A 27,819-nucleotide genomic window follows, 5' to 3' on the forward strand; every position below is an offset into this window, starting at 1 on the left:
TGGTAAACCAACCTTTGTAACCCAACGTTTGCGTAAAGCACTGCTTCTTCTGTGGCAGCAGCTATGCTGCAAGAACCCATATAGTACGACTACGCAACATGCCAGGAAACAGAAAATATGCAACAAATTATGGTAGCAGGGTTTTGGCCTTTCAGTGGTAGGGTTTTTTTCATTAATGCTCCCCTCCTTTTTTTCTTTTAAAGTCTCCTACACGTATCTTCACTTTGCTGTCATATTTTCCACAGAAGGCCCTGCCAAGCTCCTTATGCCTGCTGCTTTTGCACAAGCAAGGGGCTGAACGCTTTAAACAAGTTTGCATTAAATAGTATTGTTAAGCATAATTGAATAAAGGCTGTCCTCAGAGGGCAGTTTACAGGCTTGCCTGGAAGTCACCACTTTCTTGCAAACTCTTCGCTGCTATTCCCACATTCTCCAGCCAGGAACACAAATTTCGTCTCTTTTGCACTGTCTCAAACCCTTGCGAGGGAGCTTCTGCAACCCTCCTTACTCCTTAGATTTCTCTCAGAAGCAGAACTGAACAAGAAAGCACAGAAGGATCTGGAAAGGTCCTTGAAATTCAGCAGTACTTTTGCTCTGGGAACACCATAAACAAGTGTGCAAAGTAAAAGGGAGAGTTCAGGAAGACAAAGTGGTTAATTAAACAAGATTTTACTGATGGAAAAGGTCAGTAAGAATTTATATGGGAACAGAATTTAACAGGGGTTGGAGTAGTCTTATCTTCCTTTTTGGGTCATGGAAAATTCTACTTCTGCTTTCAAAGTCTGCCAAATGTTACCCAGGACAAAAATATTTTGTTATACATTTTAGAAATAGGTACAAACAACAGAAAACATGCATGCCCAAGACCTGACAAAATGGCACTGTGGGAGTTATCTGGAATCGATGCTGAATGCTACAGTTTACAGCTTTTTATGTAACTGTACAATAGCCTTTTGAAAATGGAGAATGACAAAAATACTGCCGCTTGGACAGATCTTCTAGAGCATTCCTTCCATTTTCCCAATTGCTTTGAATTGGCCCCAAATTAGCCCCAAATCTTTGTTCATTACCACAGAAGCTCTGAGGACTTGTTTGCAAAGGAACAAACAGAAAAGCTAAGGCAAATCAATAAGCATGTGAAATTGATGTGCCTTCATAGAAAGCCATCAGTTACAGCTCAGTTGTCTTGAAGATCTATCAGTTCTGAGCTCTTAACAGCTCATACACCTTTTCAACATTTTGTTCTCACCTGTTGTCTGTTGCTTTGGCAGGCAGCACTCAGGTGTTTAAACCACAGCATTGCATTCATTCTGTTTCCAGCTTGAAATTTATATGAATTTCCTAAGTGAGAAGGGTAGAGAAAAAACTGATAAATCCCCATCAAAAATACTATACACTTAAATCCTACCCATATTCAAATAACACTAGATTAAAACATTATGAAAATGTTTAATAGCAGAAGGTTCATGTAACTTTACACTTTGGCACAGGTGCAACTTAATTATTTGACCTAGTGCGAGAGAAGTTTCAGCTTGCCCGTCTTCCTTTCCAGCATTCTAGATTTCAGCTGACACCAGCATCAACCAGGGAAAAACAAAATATTTGTCAGAACCATACAACAACTTTTTTGTTCGTTGCTATTACTGCGATTTGTTTATAAGATCGTTTCATAATTTTTAATGAAGTGCAAGATAGCACTGAAATGCACTCTAAAAATCTACATTTGAAAATATTTGAAAGTTGTTCCTTAACATATTGATACATTTCAGACTAGTATTGTCAGCGTTTGGTGTTATACCAGCACTTGCTTGGGTTCAGAAAGGCCAAGTATTACAAAAACATTTCAGGCTGATTTTGCTGAGTTTAAGCTAACAAGCATTCATAATGTACACCACATATCGGTGGTGCTACAATAGATGCTTGGAAATAAAACGTACTAAGACTCGAAGAAGACAAAGTAATAAATAACATTAAGCTCCTTTATCAGAACTTCTAATGATGCTTTTTCTGCATAGTTTGAAGTGCTATGGAAAAGTAACAATTCCTTCACAGTTTAATCTGAAACCAGGGCGCTATGTTGGAGTAACAGAAATCAAGGCTTCTCTGCAAAACAGTCCAGAGCTCTTAGGGTTTGGTTTTTTTCCCCTGGTAACATTTGAACACGTGGTTTGGGTTTTTTTGGAGAGGAGAGAGGACTGGTCAAGCACCTAATATTACCTGACTATTGAAATTTTTTTATGTATTGTTACTTACATTTTCACATACGTGAAATGTATAGCCTCTGATGGGCTAAATATAGTTTAAAAGAATGCAGATGAACACTTCCAATAAAAATCAGAACTGGAGTTGTTGAAGTTTGGAGAGTTCTAAAAACTTAGTGAAGATTCTCCACAGACAATTGTTCCCATAGCATTCAAAAGGCAAACATGACATGTTAAAGAGCAACTGAGTAAGTGACAAGTAACAACATCCTTCCAATTTCATTTAGTTGCTTATGAATACCTCAGCAAAGCAAATGTTTATTCTGGGAATCACCGCACTCATGGTGCTAGCATTGCTTACCCTTCTCAGAATCAGTCAGTAAGAAGAGATCCGGATGCTCAGGGTCATCTGCCATCATCACCATCCAGCCCACCACTGACACATTCTTACTCGGCGTGGATTTGAACTGAAAATACAAGCAGAGATGTAAACTAACATAGAACAAGAAGCTTCGGCCAGACTGACAGCACTACGCAGAACAAGTCATCAAAAGGGCAGTTCTCAGTGACACTGTTAAAGACACAGAATAGCTTCAAAGGAAGCATGGCACTTCATAAGGCTAAGAAAGTTTATGAATTTTATACGGAATTAGTGCAAGCAGAACTTACCATAATGAATGATATTCAAAACAAATTAAAAGGAATATCACAATCCCCCCAAACATGTCAACAGACACCTAAACTGCACTGTATGAATACAACAGCATTTCTCACCACATTATTGCACACTTGTATGCATAATATAGTTCAAAAACGGTGCATTAACAAATGGCAAAGCTAATCCCTCCACTGTTAACACAGAAGAACTGAACTTGTCTGTGCCACAATTTTCAAAGTTAACATGCATTAATTATTGTAATAGTCTGCAATTACACCTAACATTAATCCTGTGGACAAGATAACTTCCAAACAGAAATGAAAATTTCTTTGAATATTCCAGTCAGTATTGAAAAATGTTAAAATAATTTTATCTGAAAGAAGGAATAAAGACAGGGAAAGGAAATAAAGTAAGGATATAGCTCATGAGTTCTTAAAAAAAAAAGTAAAACATATATATTCAGGACTTGTTATGGACCCACTGAAGACACTGCCTCGAAAAATAAGATTGACAATTTACACTTAAAAGGTACCTGCAAAATGCAAATTTCCAAATAGTCCCACAATGTATTAATAGGCCATCTTCATAGAGGTGGAAATTTGAGTCACAAAGCAGTTTTAAGAAGTTACAGATCAACAATGTTACCTCTTGAACTGCACTAATTTCCAGAGTTTCATGAAAACGGCACACTTGCACTTTCCTGTCTTAGTTATATATCATAACAGCAGGTACCCAGTGCGTGAAATCACCAGGCAATCCAAACTCCTAGATCTCACTTGTTTTTTCCTTCTACTCAAAACAATTAGTTAATCATCGTACTTCTCCAAAAAGTAAAAAAGCTCCACCACAAAAGGAAAATGTTTCCTGCCGGCATCAATCCATCATCACTTGAAACACATGTCAGTTTTCCATCCCTGCGCATGGCTGGATTTGTATTCCGTGTTTACACAGTCCCCCAAGGCAGTTCATTCTCCACTGATGCACAGAGCCTTGCTAACAGCAAGTCTGCTTTGTTAACATGAAGGGAATGAAAGCTTCATTGTAATTTAATGTTCCTGGTTCCTCTTTGCCTTTTTTTTTTTATATATATACAGACCACTGGAATGATAGTTATTACACATAGAGAACTACACAGCTCTGCTGCTACGCTTCACATAACTAATTACGTTGTTGTTCTGAGTTCAAAGGCATTTATACATAAATCTTTGAATCAAAAACTCCGAATTAATCTGTGAACAGACTTTTCACTCCAATCTTTTGGCACTTACAAATCTCCCGCTCATCACCTCTTGTTGAGATTTCATAGCCTTCTAATAGTCAATTATTTTCTCTGGCTGAACACACTTGCTAGAACGACCGCATTCTTTATCAGGGTATTTCAGTGGAAGTGCTTGAGCAACAACTACCAAGTTTACTAGGGTGCCAATAAATGGGTTGAATTTTGAACATAACATGCAGTGAAAGGCTTGGAATGAAGACGGGTTCACGTTCGAGCACGAAGCCTCAAAAAGTCTCTGTTGCTTTTCCAAGGACCTACAAACATGGAAAAAAACTCTGCATGCTATGTTGTCACAGAAATCGGCAAGACTCTTCCAGCCTGATCACTATAAAGTGGTTTTTTGGGTGTATGCACATTTTACAGGGTGAATGCTTTCTTTAAGACTGATTTTAAGTTGGCTGGTTTTACTAATTGCCTTTTCTAAAGGCGCACAAGTGCTATAGTGCTATCACAGGAGCATGTTTGTGGGCACCATTTCAGCATACGAGATAAAACACCTTAAGCATTCTACACACATTCCTCCTAGATTCTCCTGCTTCACATCTCTGGGCTCTGAAGTTCACATTCTCTTTATAAACAATCTTCCATTACTGTAGTAGTAACTGAAACCTGTTCACTACTTAAAACACAAAACTCATTATATTTAGTAGTCTTTCTGAGTAGATGCAGCACAATAAAGTTTGTCACATCCACCTAGATATAACATCCTCTTCCTTTTGACTAGATTCATATCTAGAATACATACTATACTGGATGCACTCCTTTGTCTTTGCTCACGGGCATGAGAAGAGCAGCTGGCTTGCCCGTGTCTAAAAGGGAGGGGGGGGGGGATTTCTTGCCCTTTTTGCTGGATTACACTGGGATTTTAATGAGGTAATTTTCCAAAGAGATTGGCTATTATAAGCCTGGAAGAGCTTTGAGTGTCAGCGCACTCCAAGTCCTCAGTCTCAGCTGCCTGAAGCAACAGCAGCAGCAGCAGAATAGTCAAAAGCATGCCTGTAATCAAGACACATTTACCACAACAGCCCCAGCCAGGAAACTTTACATAGCAGACTGACTTTTTCATTGCCAGTGTTCCTTTCCATGTCACAGAGGTCTTGAGAAAGGAAGCTAAAAAGACAGATGTTCAGATGGACCCAGAAGATGCTTGGAATATTCTACCTAGTAAATCTCAAACGTATCAACTTTTGAAAAAGAAACCTGCTTCAAATAGACCACATCATGCTTTTCATGCATTTAATCTGGACAGTAATAAAACAAAACCTAGATCTAACCTCAAGTCTCTTTACTTTGCAGAACTGACCCCTTAGGTATATCACTGGACAGTATTGGTAAAGTGAACATATAGCCATGCACTAGCTGTCTACGGATGGTTGACTATCCAAACCCACAGTTTATTCTCTCTTGATTAACTTTTTTTCTGAAAATGCAACCAAATGTGAATTGAAGCATGACACTTGACAAGTCATCTTCACGGATCCCAGAACAAAAGCTGAGGCTTTGTACAATAACCCTGTGGTGAAACGGATGGAAATCTACGCCATCAAGGCTCAGTGACAGGTTTTGCACTTGGGTCACAACAACCCCAAGCAACCCTGCAGGCTTGGAGCAGTGACTGGAAAGCTGCCCGGCTGATAAGGACCTGGGGGGTGCTGGGCGACCACTGGCCAAACGTGAGCCAGCAGTGTGCCCAGGTGGCCAAGAAGGCCAACAGCATCCTGGCTTGTACCAGAAACAGCGTGGCCAGCAGGAGCAGGGCTGTGACCGGCCCCCCGCACTCGGCACTGGGGAGGCGGCACCTCGAACCCTGGGGTCAGTGTCGGGCCCCTCACGACAAGAGGGACATTGAGGGGCTGGAGCGTCTCCAGAGCCGGGCAGGGGCTGGGGAAGGGGCCGGGGCACCAGGCTGGGGGGGGGGGTGTGGGGGAGCTGGGGGGGTTCAGCCTGGAGAGGAGGGGGCTCAGGGGGGACCTGATCGCTCCCTACAGCTGCCTGACAGGAGGGTGTAGCCAGGTGGGGGTCGGTCTCTTCTCCCATTTAACGAGTACCAGGACAACAGAAAACAGCCTCAAGCTGTGCCAGAGCAGGTTTAGATGGGGTATTAGGAAAAATGTCTGCACTGAAAGGGTGGTCAGGCACTGGAACAGGCTGCCCAGGGACGTGGCAGAGTCATCACCTCTGGAGATATCTAAAAGATGTGCAGATGTGGCACCTGGGGACATGGGTTAGTGGTAGGCTTGGCAGTGCTGGGTTGACAATTGGACTTGATCATCTTAAAGGTCTTTTCCAACCAAAACAATTCTATGATCCTAAAATAGCTAGGCTAAAAGCACAACACAGGTAGGCTAGCTGAACAAAGTTATAACCAACTACTATTAGGCTGTTTAATAAACCGGAGGCTCTCCCCCTAATCCCCCAACCTCAGTCTTCCACAGCAGTTACCAGTTTATTTTCCACTTGAATTTCAGTATAAAGATTAAAACTCTGTCCAGAAGAATGAATGTATCCACTGTGAACTACCTGTTTAAATAAAAGATAATCCAAACTATAGCTAAGAGGTATTTGCGTTATTTTAACTGTGACTGCACCTGGGAAACCAAATCAGAGACCTGAGCTTTATAACATGCTTTACATCCAGAAACAGAACAAAATACGTTTGTTGCCCTCAAAAGCTAAAAGCAAGACACCAGCTGTGTACAGCCAAACCCAAGGTTGCACTGCATAGTTCAGTCCAATTTCAGAGAGTTAACTCAAAAGAAATAAACCTGCTTTAACAGTCATTGCTTTTTACTACTGGTCCGCCACCTCCCCTTCCTGGGAACCTCATTGCTCAAATTCTGCTCAGAATTTGCAAGCCATAAGGCTGGCGGGCTTCTGATGGGTAATGCTGCCAGCATTATGGACTTGAATGTCTCCTAGCCTCTATCTGCAAACTTTGTTATTGGTCTGCTGGCACATCCGTGGACAAATAAACACAAGAACATAAGGATGCGAGACAGATTATAGCTTTGTAAGCACTAGTCTCTGTTCACTAGTAGCTTAGTTATTGTAGGTATCTCAACACATCGGTGACTTGGGGAATTTTAAGTCATTTCAATATGTTCAGAAAAGAATTTCTGAAAGAGCATTCTAAATGGATATGACTGCATTGCAAGATAAAAGTGAAGGCTTTTGCAGAAACAGAGACTCAAGAGGATCAGACACCAGACTTGAATGTTTACATTTGTTACTTTTTTACTTCATTTACTTTCCCTAAAGAAAGGGCAAGGCTATTTAAATGATTAAAACTGTGATTCTGCAGGAAACATATAAGCAAGTGGATCACATAAGAATTCCATATATTTCATTTCAAAGAATAAAATTACCAGCTATGCAATTCTTCCAAGTTCTCTAAACCTGTAGGCTATTTAGATTGTTTTGAAATATTTATATACAATACTGAAAAAGCTTCTGATTGAATAGGTACAAGTATGGTAAACTCCTCCATCATTCAGTACTTTGACAGCAGACAAGAGGGACTTACAAATGCATATTCTACTCTTAAAAGACAACAAAATGCAATTTTGGCATAAAGCCTAAAAGCATCACATCACTAATAGGAGCACAAAGTCTGACATTACAAAAAATTTTTTTCCCATTTCTCAACATTTCCAGAGAAAACGAAAAGCTAACCATTAGTGACATAAGGGCAGCACAACTTCTCTCTTGGTCCTTTCTTTTTCCTTTGCTTTAATACTTTGCATTTCTGCCTGTAATAGTTTATACGTCTGCTCTTTCCAGCTACCTTTACTTCTATTGGAACAGACTCCTTCTGTAAGGGCTTCACTGACAGGGGAGGCAAATACATCCAGACACATACACTTCGCTAAAGACACCAGGACACAGATGCCTGGCTAACAGGCCTTTGGTCTGGGCTAGTATTGTCTTAACTGGCAAGCCAAACTAAGTGAGATCAGTTTCAGTTTCACCTAAGCAATCAAAGCTAGTAGGGGTGAGGTAGAGGGATGATGACAAAAAAAAATATGCAAATATTTCTACAAGCAATTAGCTATTATTAAACTACTTTGAGTATTAGAATACCATTTCCTAATGAGCTACTTTCAATAAAAGTGGAAAATACACCATTTTTTGCAGATTAAGACAATATTACACGCAAACTTCTCACACAGGAAGTTCAAAGAGTCCGGGAGTCTATTAATCAGAAATCTTAAGCTTCAAGCCTCTACCCTCTGAACATAATAGGACAAGAACACACTATTTTGTACCAGAAAGAAATAAAGATAGTCCCCTTACAAAAATTCTAGAAGCACATCTCGGTTCGTAAAATTACATAAGCTTTGCTTTATGCAAAATAAATGTTTTTCAGTGACAGTTGTCATAAATTAAACTGAAACGCTGGCCAATGCAACTATAAGTAACAGTTCTGCGTAGGGAATGCACTCACATAAAGATCCAAGTACCTCAAATTTTAGCTGGTTTCTTAACAGAATTTCTGGCAGCATCCTTTTCCATTATAATTAACCAGTGAAAACAGGAACTACACACCTCATAACATCTCTGGAACACCTACAGAAAATCCTTTTACTACTTCCTCACATAAGCAAAGTATTTTTAGCTTCTTTCAAATAAAGCTGTGGCACAAGGAAAGCCAGCATCATACGATATGTTAGCTTTCTGCTTAACATACGAAGTGTTCCGTACTCTGGTGTAGTTAAGGGATTACATGATTTAACAGGAAAAGACAGTAGTCTAATTTTACCACATATGTGGAATCAGTACACGCTTAATGTCATATGTAGTGACTTCTCAGTCTTTCCACATCAATGCTTGTTTGGATTTTAAGTAGCCACCAACTGTTGCAAGACTCAGAGATCATCAAAAGCTATGATTTCTACCTTAGAAAAGCAAATGGACCCAAGACATAGTTCCCTTCCTTACAAGGCCAACCAACGCAATGAGATGCATGGCATATGCACAGCAGATGTTCTTGGGGTAGCACATAAACGTGCACGATATTTCCGTTAGGGCATATCCATATGAGGTGAGTGACTGACTGGAAGACAGAACAGCGCTGATTCGAAATCATACAAGTCCTGAACCACACAGTGTTTACATCAGGGAATCACATTTTAATTTTGGCAGATGATACTAGAATATGCCTGTTTTACATACATGTTTTCTCTCCGTAGCCTTCAGAGATTTTGCAGCGTAGTAAAAGAGTTGGGTTCCACACAGTGCTACCCAGTATTTCGTCCAAGATGCTACCTAGAGAGAAAAGAGAAAAAAAACGAGAAGCGCAACAGATAGGTGAAATGTTCTGTAATACTGCGCTGTAAAATAGCAAGCATCACTCTGCAAAAACGTGACAGCACTAACTGCCAGCTAAACAATCAGCCATGTTTCCAAAGCTGCTGTTTCTAGTTATTCGTGGAGGCCTATGAATGCACTAAAAATCTAGAGAGCGGAAAGAACACATGCCTTTCCTCACTATTCTGAGAAAAAACGTCTGCGCCTTACTCTATACATTCTGCAACCCTTATTGAACACTTCATTGGGTTAGAGTACATTTGTCCCTTTTTTTTTTTTCCAATTCATGTACGCCATAAGGTATCTCTTAGGCATCCGATAAGGTATTTTCGCTTACAATTCAAAATCAAGCATCTGCAATGCAATGCTAAGGGTTATTACCTATTGGTAAGTTGTTAGGATCCACATACCGTTCCGGAAGACAAAACATGCTCCTCTTTTTTGAATTGTAATTGAAAAAAATTTTTGTAGTCTCTTCCACTCCCTAGAATGTGGATGTAGTTATATAAACTGAATAAATCCACCAAACAGAAGAATGCAAACTCTAGCAGTGACCCTAAACCTTAACCAGCAAGGCAGAGGAGATCTCAGACACTTGAATTAGTTGTACAATGGCCATTTTATTGTATTTATAACTGGACAAAGGAAGAAGGTGAGAAAATGAATTAAAAATCTTACTGTAGGTTTTTTGCCTTCTTTCAACAGTGTCTTCCTCCTGAGAACACCTTGAATAGTAACTGCTCCTGGATACAAATGAACAGCCAAATCTTCAGATTCTAGAGAGCTGAAAGGAGCATATGAAGATTTGTGTGAAAAACTATTTTTCCTAAAGTAGTTTTCCAGTCATTACCACAAACTAACGCAAACATCTGCATTTTAATTTAGAAATGTCAACTTTTTTGTTTATTGGACTTCATTGTGGAAAAAGACTTTGGCTGTGACAAGGAATTGCTGTTGTGAATTTACACTCACAAGCAGAAGTGATCAGAAAAATTAATTAGCCAAGCAGGTAATCCTTAATTAAAAAAAATTAAACTCAAGACAACTGAAATACAAGAACAATTAATTTTGAAAAGCAAACATTTGAAGTACATTCATACAGCTGCTCTATGTGTTAAAACCTCTCCTTCAGCCCTTGCAAGAAAGATTTGAGTATTTTTTTTGTTAGAAACACTGGAATCATTAGCACACCAAAACCAAAGCATAGCTCAAACATGCACAATCTTTAAAATATCTGAAGGCAAGAAGAGTGGGAAGGAGGAGTAATAAAGAGTAGAAACCGGAACCACAGCTTTAAGGTGTTTTAACACATCTGGTGCTGTACTAATCATCTACTCTACGTAGGATCTAAAAGCAATGGGCCAAAACAAATGCCAGGTACGGCACTGTGAAAAGAAAACTTAGTTTTATTAAAATTACAAAGCTGACTGGCTTACAAAACATTTTCAGTCAGAAAAAAAGATAACAGGAATCATTTCAGTAAACGTCAATCACAGTAGCTAACAAAATCGCTGACCCCAGCAGCTTTCTAGAAAAGCCAAGAAATTGAACAGCACCTGAAATTCATTTCGAAGCAAGCCAGGAGTTGCTGTTTCATCCATCCTAACATTCATGAACGTTCAAAGCAAACTAGAAATCTAGCAAACATTTTCATTGCTGCGCCTAGTGAGGATGATGATATGGAGACGATTTTTGACACTGATAGATGTGAACATGAGTTTAATTCAGTGAGACAATGCTTGCTTCTTAACACGGGAAAAGTTTCACAGTTAACGGCCATCTCTTTCCCAACTGCAGTGCCGAACAGCTGGAGACAGAATTTGCATTTTAATTAATCAGAATAATCAGTTATACTCTTGTCAGCTTGCAAATGATATTATATGTAATAAATTTGGGCTGATTTTAATGCGTTACTCATTTTAGGCGTATCTCTGACTTCAGGGAATGGGGGAAAAGAAATTCAATACAGAACTGCCAGCAAAGAAAACATCTCGAATGCCATCCATTAGTGCAAGCAGCAGCTTTGTTGTCCACATGAGAAATACCAACACTGCTACGCAGTGGCAAGCAGTAAAAAAGCTACCTCTGGTAAAACATCTTTAAGCCTTGATATAAAGATCCAATGGTTCAGAATTTGGATTTGCAGACCAGAATGAACAAAAGCCCTTACGGTGAAACAGATTAAGTCATAGAAGAGGAAAGCTTTAAGTCTGAAGGAAAAGGTCTCTACCTTTATTTTCACATGTAAGTTAGAAAGATAACATCAGAAAACACCCACTTAATTATTAAACCAAACCAAATCACCAACACCAGAGGGAAAGTCTGACACCTCTGTGTGCCGTGGGGATTGTACCTGCTGGCCTTCATGTGGCCTCGATAGCCATTTCGTGACACTCTTGTCCCCGGACCGAGAGAATGGTACAACCTGTTCCTGTTGGATTCCATTATAAATTGTATGTATTACATATACTTTTATTCACACAAACAGCACGACTGCTAAAACAGCACAGTATTTTTTTGTGTGTGTGCATATCACAAAGCACCTTCTTTCACACACAAAACAGGGTAATTTTATTTAGAAAAAAGCATGCAGAGGTAGATACCATGGGTTTGTTATTTCATCAGATGTTCTCTTCGTCAGAACTCATCATACAGAAGTGTTTTATTGACACTGAAGAACAATACACTTTGACAGCAAATTCTGCGTTTAGATCTTAGAGATTAAATCAGTGTAAAGGATCCACATTAATAAAACTTGTCTTTCAATTCTGACTTCAGCTGTTACTACAAAAAATGGTTTCAACTTCTATGATTATGCACACACACAAGCTGCTGGGCTGAAAGAAATCAAAGGCACTGTCAAAACATGCCTGACACCATTTAGAATATTGTTGTATTAAGTAACATTGAAATAAGTGAAGCAATATTTCAGTTCCGCAGTTCACACAAGCTTTAAAACTTCACCTATAAGCTTCACATTTTAGAGTCCTTAACCTGATCTATACCATTATCCCTAACCAGAGCTGTGTTCTCCATCTGCCTTTTGAATGCTGCTTTGCTTCATTGAACCTTGTTTTTCTGGAACAGATCCCTTTGTCGACTGAATTCCATTTAAGTCAATAGAAACACAGGCACTTTGTCCTCACCCCCTATTTTCAATCCATTTTTCTAGTTGCTTGTGTTATGCTGAAAGATTGGAAAGCAGCTCTAACTCTGCAAAGCAGGCAGTTAAATACAAGCCTATGAGAATTTTACAAGCATAATCGCCTACACAGTAAAAATCTAACAATCTGTCACCTGTGAGAGGGGTTTTGCATTAGCTGGAAAGCTGCTTATGCACGGACAGGGCAATATTTCTCAGAATGGGAAACCTAAACAAGTAGCACTGTCATGTTTCAATCTGAACTCAGAATAGCACAGAGCAGGCAAGCGAGACGGGCTTGAAGATGGGATACAGTAAAGACCAGCAGCGTTAAACAAGAAGAACAGGGAGGGGGGTTGTTTGCTTTTGTTGTTTTGTTTTTTGAAACCAGATCAAACTATTGCCTTCGCTACAAGAAGAGTTATCAAAAAGATACTAATTAATTACCATCTACTAATCTATCCCAGAATTTGCCAGAATATGTCTTTCAACATAACCGCTACCTTTGAATTCATAAGTGATTTTTTTTAAATACGTTCAAGATATAGACGAGTAAAAGAATAATTAAGATGAAGGAAAGAAAACTGTAATTTGAGCTGTGTATTTGTGCATACATATATTTTACATGCAAATGAAATACATTCTCTTCTTACCTTTAAGCTTGGGGTTTTTTGCATAACAAGGAGGCTATATCACTCTTGGATTCGTGCTATTTCAGGGAAATCTATTCAGAGACACTCAGGATGACAACCAATGAGACTGAAGAGCTGTTACGTATACTGCCCTTAACGTGATATAACTGTCAGGACTTGGAATTAAATTGTCCTTCAAGTAATTTTGATTAGCCTAAATGGACACCCCAATGCTGAAAGCTATTTCTCAAGTTTCAGACTGTGTCTCTGTTGCACTTGAAAGCAATCAGTGAGTCCAATTCTCAGCCCTTCTGCATTTCCCACTTACAAACAACGGGAGGGTCAGGAAAACTGGGAATATTTGTTAGAATTCCTTCTGTTACCTGGGGAATCTGTGTGTGGAGTATCTCATTTCTTTCTCTTAGGCATATGATGCAGATTCAAGCCCCCTACCCAAAGATCCAGTTTCTAAATCACTGGGAAATACTGAATTCCCACTCACACTGCATAGGAAGTAATCGTTAATAACACTGAATGTATTCCAATTTTGCCAGTAGCTGTTAATTCCAGACAAACACTCCTCTGTCACTTGAAGACTCTTAGAAGAATGGACACCCACTGTAGAGATCAAAATTAGAGTCACACCCTTCTCTAGTTATCTTAAATGTTGACATTTGCATGTCAGTGTATTACCTATTGAATTACAAAACGTGCTTCACCATCTTACAAACCAAAGAACAGACACAGGGTTGCTGGTGTGTCTCTAGGAATTTCACACATGACGTTTTGAATGTCTGTAAGGAACCAATCCCTCTCCCTGGGAGCAGGCAAAAGAACTCACCCTGAAAAACGGGCAACTTCAGAGTTCTCAAAGAGCTCTCTCAGGAGAGAAGAAAGTACTGAAGGCAAGCGGAATTTGCAGGAGGTATCTTCTGACAAAATTGTTTGACGTGGAGCAAAGCTTCCAACTGGGAAGAGTCTGGACCAGCCAGTTCTCATTAGGACAGGGATGAAAAAACTCCACCTCAGAAGTCCACACAACGATCTGGAGTGTTACCATGAACTTAAGCCTGAGGCTTACTAAAACTATTCAGTTTCTTTTGCTGCTCTGAGTAAAAGCACTTAGTTCACCATTTTGTCTAAGGCTTTCCATATAACTTTTTAGCTTTGAGAAATAACCTGAAAATGATTAATTCCATAAAGCAACAGGGAAGAAAAAGCAAGAAAACCTTGTGAATCTTGCAGGTTGCATCAAAAAGCACATACAAGAGATTTTCTTTCTGTCGCAATTTTCTTTCTATGATTATGTGGACTGTTCTTATAGCTTACATGATAGAATCATAAGGGCATTTCTTCATGCATCTGTAATCATATTTATAGGATGAGGTATCAAAGAATTCACCTTTGGCACATAGAGATTTTCAAAGATTTCTTTCAAAATTAACACAGAACTTGAACTGCTTCAATGAATTCAAGCAATATAGGTTTGTGGTAAAAAATCCTGGCTATAAAGTTCTTTGACAAAAAAAAAATAAATCTACAAAACATGTCATCAAAGCATGGTAGAAAAAGTCACCCATGGCAACTCTGAAGCTGATGGATTACCTGAAACTAAGTTATAGAAGCAAACTGCACACTGTATTGTGCACCTTACTCAGCTGTGGGAAGATGAAATTTCCACCTTTTATTATATTAAATTACAGCTGTTAGTCTTTTTCCACATTCTCAAACACAACACGGGAAAGGACTGAAGTGGTCAATGTCACCTGAGCACTTGCAGTATCGGATAAGGGGCAAGATGTTAATTCTGGACCACAAAGCCAGACATTAGCAAAGGGCATTTCTGCATTTTTCCCGTGTAACACAAGGGCAAGTAACAAGTGAAGAGCAGGTGAGAGAGAGTGAACCAGGTGACTGTGTCAATGACAAGAACAAAGGGACTAAGAATGGATGAAATATCTCAGGGAAAGTGAAAATGAAAAACAGATGGGTCACATAAATAGCATACACAGGACATACAAATATAGAAAACCAGAAAAATCATTTGAGGTTTAATGGTACTCTGGTTGAACTATTTAAAAGAATGGGTGCAATGAGTAAGCACCCAATGAGACAAAAGCCCTATTAACTACCACTGAGCAGAAGGTACTTCTCTGCTGCTTTAACAGAGCCCATGAACTTACTACAGTTTATTAATATTCTTACACACAGAAGATCTCTAGATCATTAAAATCAAGCACCATTTTCAGGACTGAGTTAAAGATTGTAAGTAGCAATGTCTGAATAGAGAAATGCAGGTTCTGAGCAGCAGTTTTTCTTACCTTTCAAATGCTGGCCATGAAGTCTCTTCACTGAGTTCAGAACCATCACTGCTGCCTTGAAAAAGATAAGAATGAATGATACTTTTATTTCATCATCCACAATCCATCTATTTCAATTATGTCTGCTTCTCCTCAAAATATTCAAGTTTAAATGTATAAAAACCACTTCACTAAAATACTACAATGAAAATACTTTGTGATTCGCTTCAGGAACTCCACAAACTGAGGCAGAGATTTGAAGGGACAGGGTCTAGGTGCACATTAAGTTGAAGAAAAGGAGCACTAATAATAATAAATACAAAGGCATTTTCCAAATGTGAAGAACACCCTAAATGCAGATTTTTCTGATTAACACAACAAGCATTTAAAAAGAAAGGTCACTTTTTAAGTAATTCCTTATGAAGTCATATGTGGTCATAACACAGAGGTGCCAATTCACAGTACTGCAAACTCACTGCTGAATCTCCAATGTATCAGAAGGCTTTGCTGATGTGAGAAGCCTCGAACAACCTTTTAAAGCTATCTCCTGCTTACTGCATCAGACCACAACAGTATTTTTTCCTCCTGTGCTTCACAAAGTAATCCAATATTACTGCAAGTATTTTATTTTAAACACTGAAAGTTGAGGAAAAACGCAAAATCCCAAATATCTGATGCATCCACTTAGGGCAGGCCCATAAATAACATACTAACTTTACAATTCTAGTAAATCCCATCAGCCTGAAAATTCGTGTTTAAATATGCACAATAACACAAGGTAGCGTTATCTGTAATGTTGTTAAAAATCAGTAAATATGTCAGTATAGAAATGCTGTTAAAAACTCAGTATCTTCAGTTACTAACTGTCCTACAACCAATGTTTCAGCTGTTGCCTTGCTAGCTCTCCACCTTTCAGAGCAGACCAACTTCCCATGCCTGCTGCCATCCTTGCCCCCCATTTCAAGCCAACATGTGGGTTTGGCTCCTCAGTTTCAGCCTAATTCCATGTCAGCTACTGCTAAAAGCTCACCTTTCGGCACACTAACTTGACAGCTTGTTGGCTCTGCCTCCTGAATACCCGGCTATAAAAGAACGAACTGATTCACAATGATTTTCAGACACACACACACAAGCCCGAATCAGTGCGCCTGACTTAAGGTTTTCCACCCAGAAACAAAGACTGAAAACGGGAACAAGTTCGCTGTAGTTTTACACAGAAAATCAGCAGGGAACAGTGGTGTCCTAAAGAACAAAGCTAATCTGTACAAAGGTGAGTCTGGATACCCACTGAGTAAACACAGGGTAAAGATGGAGGCAATAAAAATTCACACACAGCAGGGGTAATTCCAGCCAAGAGCTGAACTGAAGCTCTCTCTGTGCAAAATCCAAGAGCAAATACAGGCGAGCAAATGCAACTTAGATGCTTCTTTTGCAAACATTAACTCAACATCCTCTTATTAACATGATCTCTAAGGGACAGTAGATAATTTGGTCTTGGTTTACCCTGAATTTTTCCCTAAAGGAAGGTCCTAACCTAGGTCACTCTAACATTACAATATAAGAGACTTGTATAGTAAAGAAGCTAAGGGACATACATAAAAGTGATGTTCCAGTGGAGATACTCGCTCCTATGCTAGGCATAAAGGTCTGCAAGAATGGGAGTACAATACTCTGCTGGTGACTAATTATTTTCTAGAAGTGCCTACGATTTTAGTAGTTACATTCTCAGATCATCGATCCTCAAGCATTCAACTGCTTAAAAGGTTACAGTAGCAGGTAGCTTGTCCATAAAATAAAAGAACAGTCACTTATACTTCTGTGACTTATACTTCCTCTGTAGCTGTGACAACAATGTATCAAAGAGCACAGTTACTACAGTTGAGTAAGTATTTTTACTTCACATGACTGCACAAATCTAATCTATCAGCAGTCATTCTGGTGCCACAAGACAGGTGAGCAAAAAGTGACTAAAAAAATAATCAGAAGTTCTGTTCAGCACAGTTTACAGCTGACTTGCCTCACGGAAAATTAAGAGAATCTGTAGACTGAATGCCGTAGTCCTACATGCTTCTAAACAAGAATACCACCAGACAGATCATGAAGTATCCCAGGCAAAACTGGAGTAACTAGTTGGAGTAACCTGTCTAGATAGAGCCTGCTGTTACGGTAGAAGTCTTTTCAAAATCCTAGAACAAACATTGGAATTTTCTGGAAGAAACAACTGCCACTTAATGTTTTCAGCAAATCCTACATTAAATCACAGTGAAAAGCTCAATGACTGATTATTTTTTTTTTTTCATCCAAACAAAAACACAGCTGCACTCTCTGTAAGGCAATATACTAAGTCTTTTCAAATAAATAAGTAACATGGTTTGGGGTCCAAGAGACACAATCAGATATAACAGAATTCAGAGACAACTTTAAGCAGGTATTTTTGTAAGACCTCGCAGCTGTCTGTCTTTGAGGAAGACTGTAGTAGAGTATCTTGTAGTAAGATCTTAAAGTACTGTAATCCTTTTAGCAGATGGAATGATGATTAGGAAGGTAGGTTTCAAGTATGATGATATCTCAGGAAAGGGAATCCAGCATCCTGGACAGTTGTGAAGACAAGAGTGAGTTTCTTGAGCCATCTAAACACCAAGGAGCACAAGTGAGGGAATGGCATGACTAGGAAGTGATTAACTGATGCTACTATCAGGTGCACTCGTGTCACCGTAAAGCACAGACTGCATGACTAAGCAAATGTAATAGCCCAGTATGGCAGCTCCTAAACTGTGTCTAAGAAGGCCTGATCCAGACCTGTCCAAACAGAGGGTCTCTCCTATTTGTTTCTATAGGTTATGAATCTACTTATATATTTTGTAATAACTCTGGCTCAAAGGGACCTTAGGAAGTCATCTGGTCCAACATTCTAGTGAGAACAAGCCTAACTTGGTGATCAGATTGCTGAGGGCTTCATCTAGTCATGTTCCTCAAGGAGTCTTGAAAATATAGTCTACAGTCTCTCTGAGCAGCCTGTTACTGTGTTTCACCACCTGCATGTGAAAAATGTTTTCCTTGCAGGTTAATTGAAATTTTCCATGTTGCTACTTGAAGCAGTCTGTGCTGCAAAATGCAGCAGTAATTCCTGTTTACCCTAGTCATCCAGCCAACACTGAAGTTATTAGGGACACTTAGAATCTGATTTATTTCTTTATTACTGCATAAATTTAGCTTTATATTAACAAAAAGTGCAACTTTAGTATGACTGCGGCTCTACTTGAGGCCCACTTGATTGAAACCCACATTAGAATCTCCGAACAGTCCTGTATTAAAGTCATTTTTTAATATTTAAAGTAGGCTGATACATTAAAATTTTATATGAAATGACATTTTGATGGCAACTGAATTAGCTTTGCTAAAAAAGTTATATTTCAAACCCTGTACTAAGTACTCTACAGAAAGATTTAAAAGCTAGTGTTGCTTTCTAAAAATGCAAAACAATCTAGAGCAAAAGAGCTGAAATCTCACATTTCAGAAAGTGATAATCCTTGTTACAGTACCAGTACAGTTACAAAAATTAAATTAACTTGAGGGATTTATAAACAAAGTTTCATTTAAAGAGTTCAAGCTATATAGAAATTGCCAATTACACTTTTAAAAGCAATGTTAATTTGGAAAAAAGTGGGCCAAACATCACAGCTATTGATTTAACATCTATATTGATGCCTACACATGTTTTAAGAAATAGTAACAAAAACCTGGAAAAGGTTGAATTTTAGCATTTGACTAGCCCTCTAACATCTATATAGTGCATCTTGTAATAGGATTTTTTAGATTCTAACAAACTTTAGAAGATTTTTTTTCACAACAAACGTTCTGATACTAAAAAAACCCTCTTTCCCCAAAAGCAAAAGGATATACATTACATCCCTCTCTCCCAAAACAAAACAGAGGTGAAAGGAACTGGTTTTACCTTAATAAAAGTTAGATGTCTAGCCAAATTCTGTTTAAACATTAAGTGCACTATTTGACTATCACCTCAACTGGAAATATTTCATTCAGTCAGTCCTTTAAAAATATATCACCTTCTTAAATTCTTCTCAAGTATGTACTCAATATTTGAGTTTTTCCAACAACCTCAAGTAGGTCTTCAGGTTAAACTTAATAACAAATCCTAAGCAGTATAAGCCTTCTCTATTAAGCAATGTTATACACAAGTTTTGGCTTTATATAAGGAGACACTTGACACAAACCACTATCCTCCTGGTTTTCTGTGCTGCTAATAAAATTTAAAATTTCTTGTACAGGATTAAAACAAAAACAAAACAAAAAAACCCCCAGAGTTGTGTTTATCTTTACTAGATAACATGAAGGCTTTTTCCTATCTTGGGGATAACAGCAATTGGCAATTACTTCTTGTTCGCTGTGCTGATGATTATCTGAGAAGCTTCAGGATTGTTTACATACAACTGTAGTGTTGCAGCTGAATACAGATATGAATTTTCTGGTTTCGTTTGTAGGTGTGCATATACGTATGTCTATGCTACAGCCACACAAGCAGCGTGAGGCTGCGTTCCTAGTTATGTGATAGGGAATGCCTACACCATTGCATACCCATTCCCCCCTGGTCACGGCATCTACTCATTTCTGAAAGTCTGAGGATATTGAACATTTAACACAGGCTTCCTTTATCCAGAAGTTAGTCCCCAAAGTTAAACAGGTGTTAATATAAACAAACCAACCCCAAAGAGTTTAAAAAGTATTCAGACTCAAAATTCTTTCCCCTTCTCAAATCTGTAGCTGACACTCTCTTGGCTCCAGTCACACAGCCTGACCTGACAGAGCTCGAAATTCTAACGTGAAAACACAAAAAATTGCTCAAGAGGCCTGAACACCAATTGCTGTAGTACAAAAAACCAAACTAACATCATGGAGATGGACTCCATGCCCTGAAAGTTATGTTCTGCCTTGTTGAGTCTATGACCACACTGAAAAACCTCATACGTATTTTAACTAGTTCACTACCATTTAACTATTGTACAGTAAAGTTTAAATAGCTCAACTTTGACTAGCTAGTTAACCAAATAAGAACAGTGTGAAGGCTGGCAAATGAGTCGAGCAATATGATGCCAGAGAACAGGCATTAATTTTTAATACCATCACTGATAATGAGTTCCATTGTGAAAAACTAACCCAAGCAAACAACCAAATGGATAAAGATGAGGAAGAAACAGGGAGGTTGTACAACAGCATTAATCACAAAATACCCATAGTACATGCCTTGGACTGAGCAATACTAATAAGGACTGGGGAAGAAATGGGGTACTAGAATTCCTGTATACCCCTCTCCTCCTCTCAAATGGAGGCCCCTACATGTGCATTTTCAACCTGAAATATTATACAGCTTTTGTATTAACCCTATCACTAATAAAGCAGTAGTTCACAACAGCAAAACAGGGTACCCACATTTAGGGCAGGAGACAGGCATCTATATACCCATTTAAATGGAATATTAAAAAAAGAACCACCAACATATTTCTTCTGCCCGAAACCCTACCATAACTTTGATCTTCTGATGCAGACTGCTGATGACTCAGAGTCCTAAACACCCAAACAACATACTATAGGGTAAGGAATCAAATAAACATTGGCTGTGTATAGTTCTTCCCTACTGTATGGGCTGCCAAAAACCTGAAAGTAAATGCATATACTGTATACCTACACCTATACTTCATTTATTTAAAGAGAAATATAATCCCTTGTAGAATTCAAGTACTTCAAGATGGTGACTTAATAGAGGAATTCATTAAAATGCTGATATTCTTATACGCATTTTATGCCAGTTCAGGTTTGAAAACATACTGTTCTTACAAAGGCACTTTCTTACATTAATCCACAATGATTCAAAATACCCTTCTTTGACTCTGCAGTATTAATTTCTCTGACTGCATTAGAATAAAGGCTCAAGTTATTCTCAAGCAATTGGAGCACACAAATGAAGGCAAATGTTCAAGAGCCATAGTTTTTCCACAGCTTTCATCCATATCATTGTAGGTTTGGAAAAATAAGTGGAAAAAAAGAAATAGTTTGAGAAAGAAAACACTGCAAGTTAGAACAGAAATTGCATCCAACACCACAACAAACATAATCCATTAACATGTTTTCTTTGAGTTTTTAAACACCTAAAATTACATTCTCAATTTCAGCCCAGTATTTCTGTGTTCATACCTCAACATCTATTCTTAAGTGCACCCTTAAAAAGAAAAGCCTCCTAAGCAAACATACTTTGCATCCCATACATTAAGTGCTGTAAGAGGAGAAAGGCCAAATATATGAAACGAGGTGTCTATTTTACACTGTTCTATTACCTCTAGGATTATTTGGACAATTAGCCATTGTGAACAAATTCAACTTCAGAAAAGAAATTCAGTAACGCAGCTGAGCCAAATTATAAAAAATGTTGGAAATCCCAAACTTCTGAAAACATCAATGAAGCAAGCTGAACATTGCTGCAAAGATACTTAGGAGTACACTTAAGCAAGAAAAGAATACTTTAAAAGTATAAGGATATCAAGGAGTATTAGAAAACCATGCATTCTTAAGAAAAATCTTACGAATAAAAAGGAAGTTTCATGCTATTTGAGTGGAACCACGATCTAGTAAAAACATCTTAATTTATGCTAGTTTTAGGTGAGGAGGTGACAGCAGGGAAATACATGCAGGAGAACAGCTGGTAAGAGTGTGCAGGTGGTTCCTCCAACTCAGCCAAGAGCAATGCTTGGACCCCAGAAGGGCAAACTCACTCTTCTTCTTGAGAGAGTACATACAGTGACCTCACCAAAACAGAGGGACTGCAGAACAAGATGATCTTGTAGCTTTAGGACTTACTGATAGCAAGCACTTGAGGTTCTCAATGAACTTGCACTGCAAAGTAAAAGCATCTGTCCCAGTTTACTTAAAGCAGATATTCTGGATTGTCTGCACAAAACATTTTCAGCAGTATTAATCTGCCTGTATCTTTAGGTATTATCTGTCAAAAGTCTCTCTGCAGTCAACAGAAATAAAGTGGGGTTTTAAGGACACAGGTCATATAACTTCTTTTTAGCCACCCACCTAAGAATGAAGTCAATCATATCCTTGATGATCTTAATTCTCTGTGTAATTATAAAGACCTCCAAATGACTAATTCAAATGCAGCTGTCTAAACTATGAATGTTTAAAACTTAGAAGAGACTATTTCCTCTTGTTACATTCCTGAATTCAAGAAAACATTTCCCATCTGATATTGTATATACGACTGGTCAAGTGTTTCTTTCTTCTAATTAGGATAGCCTTGGCACTGCTGGAGAAACATTTCTCACTTTTGTTCAGATAACAAGCACCTATGTTATAAAGCAAAATGGCAACAGAACCAGATGTACATGTCCCTTACTCCAGCAGAATATACGACCGTCTGCTGAACAGAGTCTCATACTTCTAGGAACCAGAACTGTTTTGGCCCAAGTACAAGAACTTTATATAACAGGGGTTATATCTCTAATTTTTTATTGTATTTTAGTTCCAGGTCTTTGCAGAATGCATTGAATGGACACAGTCAGCCTCCAGACCCTGAAATTAAGAAAAGAATCTGATAAAGATCACTGACCATGGCTGTTATGTTACAGACAGGCCTGTTTTCAGGAAATCCCATACCTGGCTCACTTTCTGCCTTGCTGCTGCTTTACAAATCGTTCATTGGAAGGAAAAATACCCACTTAATATATCCTTCTTATCTGAAAGATTAATTACATTGATGTAAAAGTTTTGGTACACTATGCACCATTGCCAGAATGGATCATCAGTCTTTCCCAGCACAACACAATCAAAATTATCCATCATCACCTGAACGTGTGTTTTTAGTTTAGATACACACGCACTGGCTGGATTAACTGCTCAGTGTTAACATGCTTACAGGCAGAACGGTTTCCTCCAGTCATGAATCTCACACCTAGTGATGATGCTCTGACTGACCTCTATCACAGCCTGAAAGCTTCTATCACAGGGGTAACTGAAGAAATCCAAGTGGAAGAGTCCTGATGTATCTGAAGCAGTTGGTGTGTTCAGTGGAAAAAGAAACACTATTCCTCATGAGGAAAGGCTGCCAGAGCTGAGCCTGTTCAGTGTGGGAAAGAGAAGACTGAGAGGGGATCTCATCAACATCTGCAAATATCTTTAGGGCGAGTGTCAAGAGGACGGGCCGGGCTCTTTTCAGTGGTGCCCAGCGACAGGACAAGCGGCAGCAGGCACAAACTGAAACACAGCAAGTTCCTTCTGAATAGGAGGAAGAACTTCTTTATTTGAAGGGTGACAGAGCACTGGAACAGGCTGCCCAGAGAGGCTGCGGAGCTTCCAATGGAGGCACTCAAAACCTGCCTGGATGTGACCCTGTGCAACCTGCTCTGGGTGTACCTGCTTTAGCGGAGGATTGGACTAGATGGTCTCCAGAGGTCCCTTCCAACCCCGACCAGTCTGTGAACTCAGACATGAGGCCTGATAAAAAAATGCATAAATTCACACGCTCTAACGATTCAGATAAGGCATCATAACGATACACCACTACATACAAACATCCTGTAGACCCTCACTACTGTTACATTGCTGCTTTTTGATATTTGATGTAGAGGTGGATTATACCCAGTCCTCCACTATGAAAGGATTGGGAAGGTGTGAACACCTCTGAGCCCTCAAAACCCAAGAGTGATTTTAAGTAGTATTACAGTCATCTTGAAGGTCATATTCAAGGTGCTGACATACCAGAAACACTGTGTATGTTTTGAAGAAGGGTCATTTATCCAAAAAGTTAAGTCCCATATAGGCTTATATCTAAGAAAAGGTAGTCCTGTTTCTAGAGTTACAGGTTTAAATCCACTTTTATGGGCAAGGTAAGGAATAACACTCTTTTCAGTACACACATTCAGAAGAAGTTTTCTTGACCGTCTTTTGAAGTTGTGTTGTAGAATACTGTAAACCTCCTCTCTGCTGCAGTGACTGTACTATTTCCAAATCCTGAGTAAACAGACTACTTCAAACATTATGGAGGAACTTAGCAACTTCAATCAACTTCCCTAAATCCTGCTGAAGCAGCAGTACAGAATGCCAGACAACTTAAATTTCCAAGAATTCTTCAGTAATAGATACTGCAAGCCTCCAGAATTTACTCTCTTCCTCCATATGTACTTCTAGCACCTCTTTTACATCTTTTGTGTAATTGCAAATTTCATAATCAAGAAGTAGCAAAAATAATAATGGTGCTAGACTGTCAAAACAGTGATAAAACTGAAGTATTTGAGTATGGGGAGGCTGGAGGTGGAAAAGAATGGGAGAGGGAAAGTTCTAGCCACAATTGCTGATCTTACACAGATTGCATAAGGTTGTTGTTTTACAAGTGATTTATAAAAGTCTTCTAAAGTGGCAATTCTGTTCCAGCTTGTAAGGATGACTACATCAAGTCCATAAGGTCATGCCTGAGCTAAGCAAGAGAACAGAGTTGAAAAATTCAGAGATGAGACGAAGCAGGAAAAACCCTGTATTCTCCAAAATGTCTAGATGGTGACTGGTTCTTAATTGTACCTCATGAAAAATTGCTTGTCAGCTCTGGCAAACCTTCCCTGCTAGGCTCTAATGGAGGTAAATAAATAATTTACCCTGGAAAAAAGGACCAACTGCAGAGAAGCTTCTTAGATATATAGATAGAAAACATCAGTAAAAAAATTGCACTAGGAAAAGGGTAATGCTACGTCTCAACAAAGGTGACAAAAATTTGATTCTCCTGTACTGTGCAATCCATGAGAAAGCAGTCTGTCTGTATGCTGATGAGAAGTATCACTCCTGCTGGATAATTTGGAAACAGCAAACTTTGCTATAGCAGAGAACTTGTAGAAACAGAGACAAGGCAACGCACATTTAACAGTGGAAGCTGTCTGATGTGAAGAAGTTCAAACTACTTTGGACTAAGCTACTTCCACAGCTTTACTTATTAACGTTGGGGTTTTTTTTAATTATTGCCTCCACATATTTGACTTTTTCCACATCAAAAATATATTTAACTTTTGCTCAGAATATAGCCTTCTCCTCAAGAAAATACATGAGCAGCTCCCGAAAACAGAGTAACTTGAAACTGTGTGACCTTGTTTCTCTCCGCGAGGGCTAAAAAAGAAAACTTCTTTTAAAATTAAGTTATCCAAAGAAATGCATAGCACTACAGAAATCTTTCATTACCATAAATGCATAAAAACTGAACACTGTTCAGTTCCATCAAGCTAGTAACTCTGAGAAAAAGGACTGTGATAGAGGTTCCATATTGCAATCCTGGCTGCAGTTAGGGGGATCTGAGAGGCACTGGCCCTGCCCTCCCTTCTCTCCAAGGATCTGTGCACAACAGGGAACAAGAGCAACTGCCATCACATAAGGAACTCAGGAAGCAGAAGTTCTCAAAAGAAGAATACCCTAAATATTTGAAAATAAATAACTTAACAGTATGAAGTAGATTCTGACATTACGTAGTATATGAATGTTAAATTGCTATCTAGCCCTGACTAAAGTGAGGAGTATTTAGAAATTATGCTCTTAAAGATTGTCAGCAATTTACAGTTCTCACTGTCAATTCAATATGGCATTTTAAATCTAAATCCTACCACAAGACATTTTTAATTTGGATTGATCTAGGGGGGGGAGACTAGGAAGAAAAAAAAAAAAAAAAAAAAAGAAGAAGAGTATCATCAGAGGTTGTATTGGTAAAGAGGGTAAAAATAAATCTTTTTTTTATTATTTATCAGTTCATACTGCATAAATTATGCTGCCCTTCACCTAGATTTCTCGAATTTGTTCTAAAATAGAATTAGTATTTCAGAACAGTACTGCTGCTTGTACAATCACCAACTAATCGTGTTAAAATCTTTATTAAAAGACCATGTACTGCCTGGGTACGTTTACATTTCCTACCTATTGAAATTCCACTAGAAAGGGTGGAGCTCTCCGCCTGCCCTCGGGATGGGACATGAGGCTCCATGACGCTGTCATCCAGTAGGTGCCTTGGTCCTGCGTTGGGGAATGTTGCACTTTTAAATTCAGCCGTATTCATTTTGTGTATGAAACTAGAAATGAACAAGGATAAAACCATTACAATGTTATCTTTGATACATTTCATGAACTGTTGCTTTAACATCCTGAACGACTGCAGTGTATTCCAAATACCAAACTAAATCACAGCTCATCACAAGCAAGTGTGCACAAACTATATTATCGATAGGAACTGCTAGTCTTAAAACTGCACAGCACTCTTGGAGCGAAGTCAGCAGTACTTTATAAAGTACTTTCAACATCAAAAGGTATTTTTGTCTTACGGTAACGCAACCGAACTTCAGAATTGCATTCTAGCTCATTAAAGGTAAACTTACACAACGTAAGGTAAGAGATTAATTACTGAATAGCTACAACTGTGCATTTTGAAAAGACGACAAGGGAACTGATGATATAATGATCAAGATATTAATTAAGAGTACACCTTTAAAGAAAAAAACCTGAAGCCACTGCTATACAAAGTTACGTGAAAGTCTACAAAGGAGGTCTCACTATAAAAATACCAATAAAGTAATTATTTCAGTTTGAATTTGAAAAAATTACACTGGCATTGAGTTGCTGTATGTGATAGTTTTGTAATTCAAAAAGCCTATTTTAGCTAATTCATTAGCTATTCTTATCATGTTAACAGCTGCACAGTCTTCCTACTTTGACTAACTCTCTTTGCTTGGGATACTACCGTTATAGTTCTGAGCTTGCTCTCTTGCCACAAATCGGTCTCCAAGTGAAGTACCATGCACAAATCATGCTACTTTTTAAAAGCAAAGCTTTTGTATTGAAAGATAATACATCACAAAGCTTAGGGCTTTCAGGTTAAATAAAATGCTGACTTGTATCCCAGACTGTGACACTTCCTATGTCCATGTGGTATCAGGTTCCTAGGCGAAGGGGGTGTTGGTGGTAGCAAGGCTCCTTCAGCCCCAACATTTTTCCGTCCACTTTGTGGAGACGCTCCAACTTCAGAGCCTGGGAACAAAAAAGACATTACGCCCAAGTAATTTTAGAATTACCTTCAGGGTTACCTGCCAGAAAATTGTGGAGGAGTTGCACAAAACTTCCTAACTCAGTTTGTGAGAGAGGGCCTGTAATAAAACTCATTGATGTACTCATATTGATAATTTAAAAACCCATACTTTATGGGTTTTGCACAGGATTAAAAATAAAGATACTTATTTCAAATAGATCAAGTAGTTAAAAGTA

The 27,819-nt window shown here is 38.6% G+C and overlaps 1 protein-coding gene across 7 annotated transcripts in view; it reads right to left on the minus strand.

Annotated features, from left to right (window-relative positions):
* Positions 1 to 27,819, minus strand: part of RALGPS2 (Ral GEF with PH domain and SH3 binding motif 2) — a 134,239-nt gene that overhangs the window by 7,342 nt on the left and 99,078 nt on the right. For 6 of the 7 annotated variants that reach the window (XM_037403568.1, XM_037403569.1, XM_037403571.1 and 3 more), the window contains 8 exons: positions 27,450 to 27,585; positions 26,482 to 26,633; positions 15,541 to 15,595; positions 11,799 to 11,876; positions 10,124 to 10,229; positions 9,311 to 9,403; positions 2,563 to 2,668; positions 1,250 to 1,341 (listed from right to left, as the gene is read on the minus strand). In XM_037403568.1, coding sequence (XP_037259465.1) covers positions 1,250 to 1,341; positions 2,563 to 2,668; positions 9,311 to 9,403; positions 10,124 to 10,229; positions 11,799 to 11,876; positions 15,541 to 15,595; positions 26,482 to 26,633; positions 27,450 to 27,585 — 818 coding nt within the window. The remainder of the gene's footprint in view (positions 1 to 1,249; positions 1,342 to 2,562; positions 2,669 to 9,310; positions 9,404 to 10,123; positions 10,230 to 11,798; positions 11,877 to 15,540; positions 15,596 to 26,481; positions 26,634 to 27,449; positions 27,586 to 27,819) is intronic. The other variant, XM_037403573.1, reaches the window with a different exon arrangement.

The sequence above is a fragment of the Falco rusticolus genome, chromosome 11 (genome assembly GCF_015220075.1).
Source record: "Falco rusticolus isolate bFalRus1 chromosome 11, bFalRus1.pri, whole genome shotgun sequence".
NCBI classification, from domain to species: domain Eukaryota; kingdom Metazoa; phylum Chordata; class Aves; order Falconiformes; family Falconidae; genus Falco; species Falco rusticolus.